The 15,053-nt window shown below is 41.4% G+C and overlaps 1 protein-coding gene across 2 annotated transcripts in view; it reads left to right on the forward strand.

Moving 5' to 3' along the window:
- The window catches only part of NUP155 (nucleoporin 155), a 76,935-nt gene that overhangs the window by 12,469 nt on the left and 49,413 nt on the right, over positions 1-15,053 (forward strand). For both annotated transcript variants that reach the window (XM_037990770.2, XM_073014790.1), the window contains 7 exons: positions 2,286-2,378; positions 3,435-3,601; positions 4,560-4,665; positions 5,559-5,632; positions 6,219-6,310; positions 11,145-11,242; positions 12,524-12,676. In XM_037990770.2, coding sequence (XP_037846698.2) covers positions 2,286-2,378; positions 3,435-3,601; positions 4,560-4,665; positions 5,559-5,632; positions 6,219-6,310; positions 11,145-11,242; positions 12,524-12,676 — 783 coding nt within the window. The remainder of the gene's footprint in view (positions 1-2,285; positions 2,379-3,434; positions 3,602-4,559; positions 4,666-5,558; positions 5,633-6,218; positions 6,311-11,144; positions 11,243-12,523; positions 12,677-15,053) is intronic.

The raw sequence follows: 15,053 nt of genomic DNA on the forward strand, positions 1-15,053 counted from the left end.
TTAAGATCCATTTTGCAATTATAGATATTCAGTGAAGTAAAAACAGACTTTTTTTTTTTTTTGAGATGGAGTCTCACTCTGTTGCCCAGCCTGGAGTGCAATGGCACCATCTTGGCTCACCGCAACCCTAGCCTCCTGGATTCAAGCGATTCTTCTGCCTCAGCCTCCTGAGTAGCTGGGATTACAGGCGCCCACCAAGCACGACTGGCTAATTTTTGTTTTTAGTAGAGACAGGGTTTCACCATGTTGGTCAGGCTGGTCTCGAACTCCTGACCTCAAGTGATCCGCCCGTCTCTGCCTCTCAAAGTGCTAAGATTACAGGCGTGAGCCCCCATGCCCTACCCAAACTGACGTTTTATGCACTATTTATTTACTTGCATTGAAAATATATTTTCAGGCCAGGCGTGGTGGCTCACACCTGCAATCCCAGCACTTTGTGAGGCTGAGGCGAGCAGATCACTTGAGTCCGAGACTTCAAGACCAGCCTGGGCAACATGGTGATACCCTGTCTCTACAAAAAACAGAAACATTAGCCGGGCATGGTAGTGCATGCCTGTAGTCCCAGCTATTCATGAGGCTGAAGCGGGAGGATCGCTTGAGTGTAGGAGGACAAGGCTGCAGTAAGCCGTCATTGTGTCACTGCACTCCAGCCTGGGCAGCAGAGCAAGACCCTGTCTCAAAAAAAAAAAAAAAAAGGAAAAAAAGAGGCCAGGCACGGTCGTTCACTCCTGTAATCCCAGCACTTTGGGAGGCTGAGGGGGGCAGATCACCTGATGTCGGGAGTTAAAGAGAAGCCTGTCCACATGGGGAAACCCTGTCTCTACTAAAAGTACAGAATAAGCGAGGCATGGTGCCACATGCCTGTAATCCCAGCTACTCAGGAGGCTGAGGCAGGAGAATCGTTTGAACCCGTGATGCGGAGGTTGCAGTGAGCCGAGATTGAGCCACTGCACTCCAGCCTGGGCAACAAGAGCGAAACTCTGTCTCAAAAAAAAAAAAAAAGGCAAAGCAAATGTATTTCCTTTACATAGAATCTAAAAGAGATGCATAAGTGTGTAAATATTGCTCTATACGGTTATCAAGGTTGTAATCTTTTCTTTTGTAAATAACTATAGGTCTAAGTTTTCTAAAATTTTCTAGGTTTTATTTACATTTCAAAATGAAATCTATAATATCTATTTTAATCATGGTAAAATACACATAATACAAACTTTGCCATCTTAACTGTTTTTAAGCCAACACTTCAGTGGTATTAAGTCCATTCACGTTATTGTGTGACCTTTACCACCATCTGTATCTAGAACTCTATGTATCTTATAAAACGGAAACTGTGCCTATTAACTAAAAACTCCTGTTCCTCCTTCCCTCAGCAGTTGGTAGTAACCGTTCCACTTTTTGTCTGTAAGAATTTGACTATTCTAGGTTTCCTGATATAAATGGAATCATATGGTACTATATTTGTCATTTTGTGACTGGCCTATTTGATTTAACCTGTGTCCTCAAGGTTCATCTGTGTTATAGCATGCATCAGAACTTTCTTCCTTTTTTTTTTTTTTGAGCTGGACTCTCACTCTGTCACCTAGGCTGGGTTGCAGTGGCATGATCTCGGCTCACTGTAACCCCTGCCTCCCGGGTTCAAGCAATTCTCCTGCCTCAGCCTCTCAAGTAGCTGGGACTACAGGCACGTGCCACCACACTCGGCTAATTTTTTGTTTTTAGTAGAGATGGGGTTTCACCATGTTGGCCAGGCTGGTCTCGAACTCCTGACCTCAGGTGATCTGCCTGCCTCAGCCTCCCAAACTGCTGGAATTACAGGCATGAGCCACCATGCTCGGCCAACTTTCTTACTTTTTAAAGTTCAGTAGTATTCCATTGTGTATGTGTGTGTGTGTGTGTGTGTGTGTGTGTATATGTCATTTTTTAAAATCCATCTGTCAATGGACACTTGGATTTTGTTTTCACTTTTTAGTTATTGTGAAAAATGCTGCTCTGAACACGGATATACAAATATACATCTTTGTATTTTAATACATTTAAACTATTTTGTAATATAACACTTTTTAAACAGCATTAAATACTGAAGTGATTGTTTTCTAAGGTGGTTCTTTTCCACTGCTGTTTACTTTTTTTCCTCTTCATTACCTTGATGACATCCAAAATTTACTTATTTAAATGATCGTACATAGTAATATTTAATTAGTAGCTCATTTTAATGGTAATAAAAGCTTACTCTGTTAGTGCTTAAATGCTGAAAGTTTTCCTGCCCTTTGTCTACTTTATCTTAGGCATCTTTCAACCTCATGTACGACACCTCCTGGTTTTGGCGACCCCTGTAGACATAGTAATTCTTGGACTGAGCTATGCTAATTTGCAAACAGGTATGGCAACCCACATGTTATGTTTTTTAAAATAATATTTTGGCCAATTGATATTACAATTAAAAGCTAATCTGGGTGAAATGTTGAATTCCATTGACTGAAATTAATGATTATTGGTGCCAAATCTTCAGGCTCTTTTCCACAAGTTAATGTTGGGTTAGTTTTTTTGTTTTGTTTTGTTTTGTTTTGTTTTGTTTTGTTTTGTTTTTTGAGACAGATTTTCGCTCTTGTTGCCCAGGCTGCAGTGCAATGGTGTGATCTCAGCTCACCACATCCTCTGCCTCCTGGGTTGAAGTGATTCTCCTGCCTCAGTCTTCTGAGTTGCTGGGATTACAGGCATGCACCACCACACCCAGCTAATTTTGTTTGTTTTTGATACAGAGTCTCACACTGTCACCTGGGCTAGAGTGTAGTGGTGCAATCTTGGCTTAGTGCAACCTCCGCCTCCCAGATTCAAGTGATTCTCCTGCCTCAGCCTCCCAAGTAGCTGGGATTACAGGCGCCTGCTACCACACCCAGCTAATTTTTTTGTAGTTTTAGTAGAGACAGGGTTTTACTGTGTTGGCCAGGCTGTTCTCAAACTCCTGACCTCGTGATCTGCCTGCTTTGGCCTCCCAATGTGCTGGGATTACAGGCGTGAGCCACTGCGTCCAACCTAATTTACTATTTTTAGTAGAGACGGGTGTCTTCATGTTGGTCAGGCTGGTCGCAAACTGCCGACCTCAGGTGATCCACGCACCTCGGCCTCCCAAAGTGCTGGGATTACAGGCATGGGCCATGGCACCGGCTGGGTTAGTTTCTTGTTTATTGTTTTACTATATAATAAACACACAGACACACCCACACACACACACACACACACAGAAGGTTCTGTTTCACTTGAATTATCAAATCGTATCAGACTTAGTAATTTTAAAATGTATATTATAGAAGCTGTTGACTGTGTTGTCAATAAGAATTGAGTAAACATACCGATTCTGACAATAATGCAAAGATTTTTAAAAACTGTAGAGTAGCTAATAAACTGATTTATGTATTCTTTCTTAAAATAAATAGGTTCTGGAGTTCTTAATGATAGTATGTCTGGTGGAATGCAGTTGCTTCCAGATCCTTTATATTCTCTTCCTACTGATAATACTTACCTTTTAACAATAACTTCCACTGATAATGGCAGAATTTTCTTGGCTGGAAAGGATGGCTGTTTATATGAAGTAGCCTACCAGGTAAGTCTGATATTCGTAAACGTTTTTTTTTCCTCTCTCTCTCTTGATGGAGTAGGGAAAAGTAAGCTTTTATTTTGTTTTCTAGTTATGTAAGGACATTAGTATATTTTTATGGCAAATATTCAAGCATCCAGGTGAAGCTATAGTCCCCATGACTACACCATGCCTACAAAACTCAGTCCTCTCCTTAGAGGTAAAAGTCGTTATTAATTCTATGGATGTCCTTGTGGAACATAAAGCAGACATCACTGTATGTGTCTTTATAGATATCTATGCACATGTGTTTGGGAGTGTATACGCATACACAAATACCGAATGTACTTTTGCAAATATATGTTTTCACTTGGATTATTGATTTAATTCATAATTGCTTTCTTTTTCTTTTTCTGTTTTTTTTTTTTTTTTTTAATGTGATGGAGTCTACTCTGTCACCCAGGTCTATCACCCAGGCTGGAGTGCAGTGGCTCAATCTTGGCTCACCGCAACCTCCATCCCCTGGGTTCAAGCAGTTCTCCTGCCTCAGCCTCCTGATAGCTGGGATTACAGGCGTGCACCACCACCACATCCAGCTAATTTTTGTGTTTTTAGTAGAGGCAGGGTTTCATCATATTGGCTAGACTGATCTTGAACTCCTGACCTCAAATGATCCGTGTGCCTTGGCCTCCCAAAGTGCTAGGATTTATAGGTGTGAGCCACTGTACGCAGCCCATAAGTGGCTTTTCATTTAACAGTATGTCTTGAAATTCTTTCCTTGTCAGTATTTGGTTGATTAAATTATGGACTAAACTCCGTAGTTAATTTTGAATAATGTGTCTCGTTTTGTTGACTGTAACTGGTATTAGTGATTATAACTGATATTTCATGAAGATTTGAAGGTTTTTATAAATATGGATATACAGTAGTTATTGTAAGGGAGTTACATACTTTTATAAGTCTTCTTTCTATTTTTTTCTTTAAGGCTGAAGCAGGGTGGTTTAGCCAAAGATGTAGGAAAATAAACCACTCAAAGAGCTCACTTTCTTTCCTTGTTCCTTCTTTGCTACAATTCACATTCTCAGAAGATGGTAAGTAGAAAACAATAAATTTGGCAAGTAAAACTAATTTCTAACATATTGTTCCCTCAACATTTTCTTCAGAAATTATCATTCTTAATTGAAACAATTTGTTATGTTAAGTAGCATTTGGTATATATTCATAAGGTCTTTTAAAGGGTAAGAAGAGATTATAACAGAGAAAGTGTGGATTTTATTCTCAAGTTTACTTATTTCCTATAAATGTAGCATCAAAGAACTTGTGTCTAAAACAGCTGTACATACTTAAACCAAAATATCTGTGTGTGTGTGAGAGAGACAGACATTCAGACAGCTAATACATTGCTTGGTCTAGAACAAATTTCCAATATAAAAATAATATATCTTAGCCTTTAATGAGCTGAGATTCAAACAGGTGAAATAATTTTTAAAATGCTTTGGCAACATAAGATCAGTATGCCCAAATATTAATATGACTAAATTTTTAAATTATTTTCTTTCACACAATCAGTTAGGCCAAACTGGAAGTTTCTTAACATAAAGGACCAGGTATAATTATTCTACGTATTTCTAGCATGTAGTAAACATTCATTAAATACTATTGAATGAAGAAATAACTTAGAACTTGTTTTCGGTTTGGCTTTAAATTCATTTAGAGGACAAAATAACTTATTTTCTATGCTCGTAACCCAGTCACAGTATTTAGCATATGTTTTTTTCATGTGTTGTCTGACTAAAATGCTTTTTGGACTGAATCTTGTGCAAACATCCTTGGATTTAACTTCAAAGCAAGGGAGTAGAAAGCCCCTGAATGCAAAGTTCTGATTCAACAGTTTGTTGTAAGTGGCTAATGTATTTGCTTTGTTAATCCTTGGCTTTGCTTTTTTCTCTCTTTTTTTTTTTTTTTTTTTTTGTCTTACTTTTAGATCCTATTCTTCAAATTGCAATTGATAATTCTAGAAATATTTTATATACACGATCTGAGAAAGGAGTAATACAGGTTAGTATTAATATTATACCATTAAGAGTAATATAAATCCTTATTTTTAAGGCCGACAGTTCCTGCCTCTTAAACTTTTCCTATGAACTGTATAATTAAAAAAGAAAAAAAAAAAAAGAAAGCCTCCCAGGCATGGTGGCTCATGCCTGTAATCCCAGCACTTTGGGAGGCCAAGGTGGGCGGATCACCTGCAGTCAGGAGTTTGAGACCAGTCTGGCCAACATGATGAAACCCCGCCTCTACTAACAATACAAAAATTAGCCAGGTGTGGTGGCATGCCCCTTTAATCCCAGCTACTTGGGAGGCTGAGACAGGAGAATCGCTTGAACCTGGGAGGTGGAGGTTGCAGTGAGCTGAGATCGCGCCTTTGCTCTCCGGCCTGGGCAACAGAGCAGGACTTCATCTCAAAAAAAAAAAAAAAGCCCAACTCACTTCTCAGAAGGGGCCCCTTTCTATGAAATTTCAAATCTGAATGTTTTCATGTTTGTTTTAAATACCAATATTAAAGGATCCCTTAAAAGGAAAAGTTTATTAATATGTGTATAGTATGTAATCATGTTTAAGTGAGAATGATTTGTATTCACAGGTGTATGATTTGGGACAAGACGGACAAGGAATGAGCAGAGTTGCCTCCGTGTCACAGAATGCCATTGTCTCTGCTGCTGGTAACATTGCTAGGTAACATGTAATTTATTATTAAGCATTAAGCAGGCATAATTATACTATTTGTGTGTAGCATTCTAAAAGTGTATTATTCCCTAACCAAAATGTCTCTAAAAGATAAGGAATGTTGAAGAGATGACACTCTTATGTTATGTTTTGAATGGAACTGTTAGAGACTCTTTTATTTTATATATTTATTTATTTCTTTGAGACAGGATCTCACTCTGTCACCCAGGCTGGAGTGCAGTGGCACAATCTTGGCTCACTGCAACCTCCACCTCCTGGGTTCAACTTGATTCTCCTGCCACAGCCTCCCTAGTAGCTGGGATTACAGGTCCTTGCCACCATGCCTGGCTAATTTTTATATGTATATATTTTTTGAGACAGAGTTTCACTCTTGTTGCCCAGGCCGGAGTGCAGTGGCGCTATCTCAGCTCACTGCAACTTCTGCCTTGTGCTTTCAAGCGATTTTCCAGCCTCAGCCTCCCGCGTAGCTGGGATTACAGACATGCACCACCACGCCCAGCTAATTTTGTATTTTTAGTAGAAGCAGAGTTTCGCCATGTTGGCTAGGCTGGTCTCGATCTCCTGACCTCGTGATCTACCCTCCTCGCCCTCCCAAAGTGCTAGGATTACAGGCGTGAGCCACCGCGCCCAGCCTAATTTTTGTGTTTTTAGTAGAGATTGGGTTTCGCCATGTTGGGCAGGCTGGTCTCTAACTCCTGACCTCAGGTAATCCACCCACCATGCCTCCCAAAGTGTGGAGATTACAGGCAAGAGCTTTTTTTGTTTTTTTGAGATGAGTTTTGCTCTTGTTGCCCAGGCTAGAGTGCAATGGTGCAATCTCGCCTCACTGCAACCTCTGCCTCCTGAGTAGCGGCTAATTTTGTATTTTTAGTAGAGACGGGGTTTCTCCATGTTGGTCAGGCTGGTCTTGAACTCCCAACCTCAGGTGATCCACCCGCCTCGGCCTCCCAAAGTGCTGGGATTACAGGCATGAGCCACCGCGCCCCACCTGCAAACACTATTTTTATAACGAAGGCCTCAAATTTTCAACTTTTGTTGTCATTGTGCCTAGGTTATTGCTACAATCGAAGTGAAATAAATCAACTTTTTGTTTTTTTCAGGCAAGGTTTCACTCTGTTGCCCAGACTGGAGTGCAGTGACGCAATCGTAGTCTGCTGTAGCCTCAGTTTCCCGGGCTGACATGATCCTCATGCCTAAGCTTCCTAAGTAGCTATGACTATAGGCATGCACCACCATGCCCACCTAATTTTATTTTTAGTAGACCTGGGGTCTTGCTACCTTGCTCAGGCTAAATTTTTGTTTTGTTTTATTCTTCAGTGACAAGAAAAAATTCTGAAGGCAGACAATTGAAAACACATAATTTTCTGTTTTCCCTCTAACTTTTTTCTGGAATGTTTTTCAAATCCACAAAAAAAAAAAAAAAAAAAAAAAAAACATTAAAAGAACAATGTGGCAAAACAAATACCTTTTTTTTTTTTTATTGAGACGGAATCTCACTCTGTCACATCACCCAGGTTGCAGTGCATTGGTTCAGTCTCAGCTCACTGCAACCTCTGCCTGCTAGGTTCAAGCAATGCTCCTGCCTCACCCTCCCAAGCAACTGGGACTGTAGGCATGCACCACCATGCCTGGCTAATTTTTTGTATTTTCAGTAGAGACAGGGTTTCACCATGCTGGCCATGCTGGTCTCGAACTCCTGACCTCGTGATCCCCCACCTCGGCCTCCCAAAGTGTTGTGATTACAGGCCTGAGCCACTGCATCCAGCAAAACTAATACACTCTATCTCAATTGTTAACATTTTGCCTCTTTGTTGCCGGCCTTTTTTTTTTTTTTTTTTTTTTGAGAAAGAGAAGAGTCTCGCTCTGTCGCCCAGGCTGGAGTGCAGTGGTACATGGCGCAATCTCAGCTCACTGCAAGCTCCACCCCCCAGTTCACGCCATTCTCCTGCCTCAGCCTCCCAAGTAGCTGGGACTACAGGTGCCCGCCACCACACCCGGCTAGTTTTTTGTAGTTTTAGTAGAGATGGGGTTTCACCGTGTTAGCCAGGATAGTCTCAATCTCCTGACCTTGTGATCCACCCGCCTCAGCCTCCCGAAGTGCTGGGATTACAGCCACTGCACCCTGCCCTGCCTGTATGTCTTATGAGCCATTTGAAAGTACGTTGTAGACATTATGACTCTTTTTTTTTTGAAATGGCGTCTCACTCTGATACCCAGGCTGGAGTGCAGTGGTGTGATCTTGGCTTACTGCAGCCTCCTCCTCCTCCCAGGCTCAAGCCATCCTCACATCTCAGCCTCTTAAGTAGCTGAGACCACAGACGTGCGCCACCACGCCTGACAAATTTTTTGTATTTTTGGTATAGATGGAGTTTCACCATTGTTGCCCAGGCTGGTCTTGAATCCCTGAGGTCAAGCAATCTGCGAGTGTCAGCCTCTCAAAGTGCTGGGATTACAGGCATGAGCCACTGACATGCCTTTAGTCTCTTACGTAATAATGGTATACTTAATCTATATTAAAATTGCCCAGTAGTCCCCAAAATGTTTTTTTCCTTTTTTTTTTTTCTTTAAACTCTGCTGCTCAGGATTGAGTGCAGTGGTGCAATCATGGCTAACTGCAGCCTTGACCTCCCTAGGCTCAGGTGATCCTCCAACTTTAGCCTCCCAAGTAGCTGGGACCATAGGCATGCACACCTCCACCTGGCTAATTTTTGTATTTTTTGTAGAGAGGGGATCTCACCATGTTGCCCTGGCTGGTCTCGAACTCCTGGGCTCAAGCAGCGTGCCTGCCTCAGCCTCTCACAGTGCTAGGATTGCAGGTGTGAGCCACCATGCCCCCAAAATCTTTTTTTTTTTTTTTTTTGAGGTGGAGTCTTGCTCTGCCGCCCAGGCTGGAATGTTGTGGCACGATGTCAGCTCACTGCAACCTCCACCTCCTAGGTTCAAGCAATTCTCCTGCCTCGGCCTCCCGAGTACCTGGGACTACAGGCACGAGCCACCACACCTGGGTAATTTTTGTATTTTTAGTAGAGACGGGTTTCACCGTGTTGGCCAGGCTGGTCTTGAACTCCTGACCTGAAATGATCCACCCACTTCAGCTTCCCAAAGCGGCAATCCGTGGCTCACGGATTACAGGCGTGAGCCACCACACCTGGCTTCAAAATCTTTTATAGTTGTTTTTCTTTCCATTTTTCTCAAATTACAATCAGAATTTATGAATTGGATTGGATGGATTGGGCTCTTTAATATAAAACAGCCCCGTGACCACCTTTCTTTTTTTGGAATATTGACATTTGGAAGGGAGGGGCAGGAGAATTATACAATTTTCTGAATTTATCTTTTTTTGTAATTAGATTCTCAGTAATACATTTTATATACATACATTTTATATACGATGTTTATATATATTTATATATGTATATGTATTTATATTTTTTTCTTTTTTTTTCTTTTGATACAGAGGTTTGCTCTGTCACCCAGCCTGAGTGCCATGGTGCTATCTTGGCTCACTGCAACCTCTGCATCCGAGTTCAAGTGATTCTCGTGCCTCAGCCACCCAAGTAGCTGGAACTCTAGGCATGTGCCACTATTCCTGGCTAATTTTTATATATTTTTTTAGTAAAGATGTTGACCAGGCTGGTCTCGAACTCCTGGCCTCAAGTGGTCTGACTGCCTCAGCCTCTCCAAGTGCTGAGAAATGTCTTACTACAATGTGAAATGGTAATTCACATTGTAATGAATTCACATAGGCAGTGTGAAATGTCTTACTACATTATATCAGGAGACACATAATAGCAGTTTTCTCACTGTTGAAAACTTCTTTGAGGTGATGTCAACTAAATGTCTACATTATAAAGTTTCATTTCCGCCCCCCCCCCTTTTTTTTTTTTTTTTCTTGAGATAGAGTCTGGGCTTGTTGCCCAGGCTGGACTGCAGTGGCGTGATCTCAGCTCATTTCAACCTCCACCTTGGGTTCAAGTGATTCTCCTGCCTCAGCCTCCTGAATAGCTGGGATTACAAGCATGCACTACACCTGCCTTATTTTTTTGTATTTTGGGTAGAGACGGGGGTTCACCATGTTGACCAGGCCGGTCTTGAACTCTTGACCTCAGGTGATCCGCCCACCTCGGCTTCCCAAAATGCTGGAATTACAGGTCCGAGTCACTGCACCCGCGCTTTCTCCCTTTTTAATTACTAGTAATGATACTTTGACACTCTGAGAACACTGCTACCCACCAACCATTCACCCAAAAGGTTTTAGTCTTTTTTTGTGATCTTTGTTTGAAAATAGGGTTACTCTTAACAATATAAGTGTAAAAAGTACACATTCAAGAGTTTTTCCAGTTCTTGCTGCTCTTGTATTACTTTCCTAAAAAGCTAGTCTTAAATTAGTTAGCATATTTAGAAAATGTGGAAACATGTGGTCGGGCACAGTGGCTCACGCCTGTAATCCCAGCACTTTGGGAGGCCAAGGCAGGCGGATCACACTCACACGAGGTCAGAAGTTCGAGACCAGCCTGGCCAACATGATGAAATCCCGTCTCTACTACAAAACAATACAAAAATTAGCTGGGCATGCTGGCGCAAGCCTGTAATCCCAGCTACTCAGGAGACTGAGGCAGGAGAATTCCTTGAACCTGGGAGGCGGAGATTGCAGTGAGCCAAGATCGTACCACTGTACTTCAGCCTGGGTGACAGAGTAAGACTCCATCTCAAAAAAAAAAAAAAGAAAATATGGAAATATGTAAACATTCTGATAGGAAATGTTTCTTATAATTTAGCAGACACATTTTAAAAATACACTTTATTTTCTCCTTTATTTTAGGACCATCGATCGTTCTGTTTTTAAACCAATTGTCCAAATAGCAGTGATTGAAAATTCTGAATCACTGGACTGCCAGTTATTGGCTGTCACACATGCAGGTATGTTGTTTTATTTACATATCTGTGTTACTGTTACAGCTTCTGAAAATTCTTAGATTTGGAAATTTATGATTAGAAATATATTTTTACTTCCATATCTGCTTTAAAGCCATATAAATAATTTGTAAAATAAAGGATTTTGAAAACTGGGAGACTTTTCTGTTTCTTCATTTTATAGATATAAAACCAAGCCTAGGCCAGGTATGGTGGCTCACACTTGTAATCCTAGCACTTTGGGAGGTCAAGGTGGGCAGATTGCCTGAGCCCAGGAGTTCAAGACTAACCTGAGCAACATAGTGAAACCCTGTAACCCCGTCTGTACTAAAAATACAGAAATTAGCTAAGTGTAGTGGCACGGCCTTGTAGTATAGCTCCTTGGGAGGCTGTGGCGGGAAGATCTCGTGAGCCCAGGAGTTTGAAGCTGCAGTGAGCTGAGATTATGCTACTATACTTCATCCTGGGCAATAGAGCAAGACCCTGTCGCAAAAAACCAGTAAAAAAGCAAAACAAAAGCCAAGCCTAAATGGCACAGTGGCTCACATTTTGTAACAAAGCCTGAACTGGAACACAAGATTTCTTGGTTTGTCTTTGCAAGTTCTTTCTAATGAAATGTATTGATTCACCTCTCAATTTTGAGTGACATTTTCTTAGATATATATTTCAGCTGATAGTCTATATGGTAATTTAAGATTAGTCAGGGCGCTGGGCGCAGTGGCTCACACCTGTAATCCCAGCACTTTGGGAGGCCAAGGCAGGTAGATTCTGAGGTCAGGAGATCGAGACCATCCTGGCTAACATGGTGAAACCCTGTCTCTACTAAAAATACAAAAAATTAGCCGATGTGGTGGCGGGCACCTGTAGTCCCAGCTACTCGGGAGGCTGAGGCAGGAGAATGGCGTGAACCCAGGAGGCGGAGCTTACAGTGAGCTGAGATCGCGCCACTACACTCCATCCTGGGCAACAGAGCAAGACTCTGTCTCAAAAATAAAATAAAAATAAAAATAATTAGATGGGTGTGGTGGCACATGCCTGTAGTCCCAGCTACCTAGGAGGCTGAGGCAGGAGAATTGCTTGAATCTGGGAGGTGGAGGCTGCAGTAAGCCGAGATGGCGCCTCTGCACTCCAGCCTGCTAGACTCCATCCCCAAAAAAAAAAATTAGTCCAGAAAGTTATGTATGGTTTTAGCAGAGTTTTGCATTGCTATATGTAATTGCTTCAATAACACATTTACTTCAGGTCCTTATTTTCTATTACTGATGCGTAATTTTACCCCATCTTCAGGTGTAAGGTTATATTTCAGCACTTGTCCATTCAGACAGCCATTAGCACGGCCTAATACACTGACGCTGATTCACGTCCGCTTACCTCCTGGATTCTCAGCATCTTCAACCGTAGAAAAGCCTTCAAAGGTACATAGAGCACTTTATAGTAAAGGTAAGTTCTGAAATACTATCAGATTTAAAATGAGATTCTTAAAATTGTTAAAATTATATGGCGTTTTGAGGCATTTGAAAATACCCTATGACAACGGTAGAAACTGGGGACTACTAGAAGGGTTGGGGAAGTAGGGGAGCAAGGGTTGAAAAACTGACCGTTGGGTCTTATGCTTAGTACCTGAGTGATGGAATCAGTTGTACCCTAAACCTTAGCACCACGCAATATACGCAAGTAACAAATCTGCACATGTACCTGCTGAATCTAAAATAAAATTTGAAATTGTAGTGAAATTCAAAAGTTGAGATTGAAAGTGTAGTTTTCACTCCTACATTTAGGTTTTTGATCTGTTTTGTGATAATTTTTATACGTTGTATGAGGTAGGAATCTGACTTCATCCGTCTGCATGTGGATATCTAGCTGTCTGAGCACCATTTGTTGAAGACTATTATTTCCCCATTGAATTGTCTTCATCTTACTTTCTCACGTGAATTACCCGTTAATGTATAGGTTCTGGATTCTCAGTTCTATTCTACTGGTCTATATTATCCATCCTTATGTCAGTAGTACAGTCTTGATTACTGTTGCTTTGTAATAAGTTTTGAAATTGGCAAGTGTGACTATTCCAACTTTGATCTTTTTTTTTTTTTTTTTTTTTTTTGAGATGGTCTGGCTCTGTTGCCCAGGCTGGAGTGCAGTAGCACAATCTCTGCTCACTGCAACCTCTGCTTCCCATGCTCATGCCGTCCTCTCACTTCAGCCTCCTGAGTAGCTGAGAGAAGCTACAGGCGTGTGCCACCACACCTGGCTAATTTTTACATTTTTTGTAGAGACAGGCTTTTGCCATGTTGCCTAGGCTGATCTCAAACTCCTGAGCTCAAGTGATCTGTCTGCATTGGCCTCCTAAAGTGCTAGGATTACAGGCATGAGCCACCGTGCACCTGGCCTGATTTTTTTTTTTAAAGATGATTTTGGCTATTTTCAGTCTCTCGAATTTTCATATGAATTTTAGAATCACCTTGTTAATTTCTGCAAAAAAAGTGAGGTGGGGCCGGGTACAGTGGCTCATGCCTGTAATCCCAACACTTTGGGAGGCAAAGGCAGGTAGATCACTTGAGGTCAGTTCGAGACCAGCCTGGCCAACATGGCAAAACCCCGTCTCTACTAAAAATACAAAAATTAGCTGGGTGTCGGGGGTCATGCCTGTAGTCACAGCTACTTGTGGGCTGAGGCAAGAGACTTGCTCGAACTATGGAGGTGAAGGTTACAGTGAGCCAAGATCCACTCTAGCCTGGGGGACAGAGCAAGAGTCCATCTCAAAAAAAAAAAGTGAGATTGGATTGTGATAGCTAAATCGGTGTATCAGTTTGGGGCATGTTGCCATCTTAACTATATTTAGTCTTCAAATCCATGAATACGGAATATTTTTCCAAGTCATTTGGGGGTGGGGAGGAAGGTTCTCACTCTTTTACCCAGGCTGGAATGCGGTGGCAGGATCTTGGATCACCATAGCTTCAACCTTCCGGGCTCAGGTGATCCTCCTTGCTCAACCTCCTGAGTAGTTGGGACTACAGGTGTGTGCCACCACTCCTAGCTAATTTTTGTATTTTTTGTAGAGATGGTGTTTCACCATGTTTCCCAGGCTGGTCTTTAACTCCTGGGCTCAAGCAATCCTGCCACCTCTGCCTCCCAAAGTGCTAGGATTATAGGTGTGAAGCCACTGTGTTGGTGAGTTTTGTTGAGATAATTGCTTTTTTTGTTTGAGACAGTGTCTACTGTCACCCAAGTGGGAGTGCAGTGTGCAGTCATGCCTCATTACAACCTCTACCTCCCCGGTTCAAGCAATCCTCCTGCCTCAGTTTTTGTTGAAATAAGGTCTTACTTTATTGCCCAGGCTGATCTCCAACTCATGGGCTCAAGTGATTAGCCTGCCTCAGCCTCCTAAACTGCTGGGATTACAGGCATAAGCCACAGCACCTGGCCCAGATGATTGCTTCTATAGTACACTTATCTCTGCCATTCCTCTGGCACCTTCATCATTTTTATTCATGGTGTGTTTGAATTAACCAGTATATAAACTGTATTTCGTTGAATATTAGCTTCTATTAAATTGTGAATTGTCAGTCACAGCATTTTTTATATACTAAATATATTTTTATAAAATTAATAATTAAATTGATAAGCCCATTGACTGCAAGATATACCCTAAGTTCAGAAATGCTAAAATGTGAAAAAAAAATATGTTTACCTGAGAGAAATACAGTTTAAATTTGAGAACACTTAAGGAGTCTACCCTAAAAATAATTATATAGTCTTTCATGTAATTATTTTATTTTGTAACTTGTTTCTTTATAAAGATTGATGTTGTGTGTGTATA

This window comes from Chlorocebus sabaeus, chromosome 4, assembly GCF_047675955.1.
Source record: "Chlorocebus sabaeus isolate Y175 chromosome 4, mChlSab1.0.hap1, whole genome shotgun sequence".
Classification (NCBI taxonomy): Eukaryota; Metazoa; Chordata; class Mammalia; order Primates; family Cercopithecidae; genus Chlorocebus; species Chlorocebus sabaeus.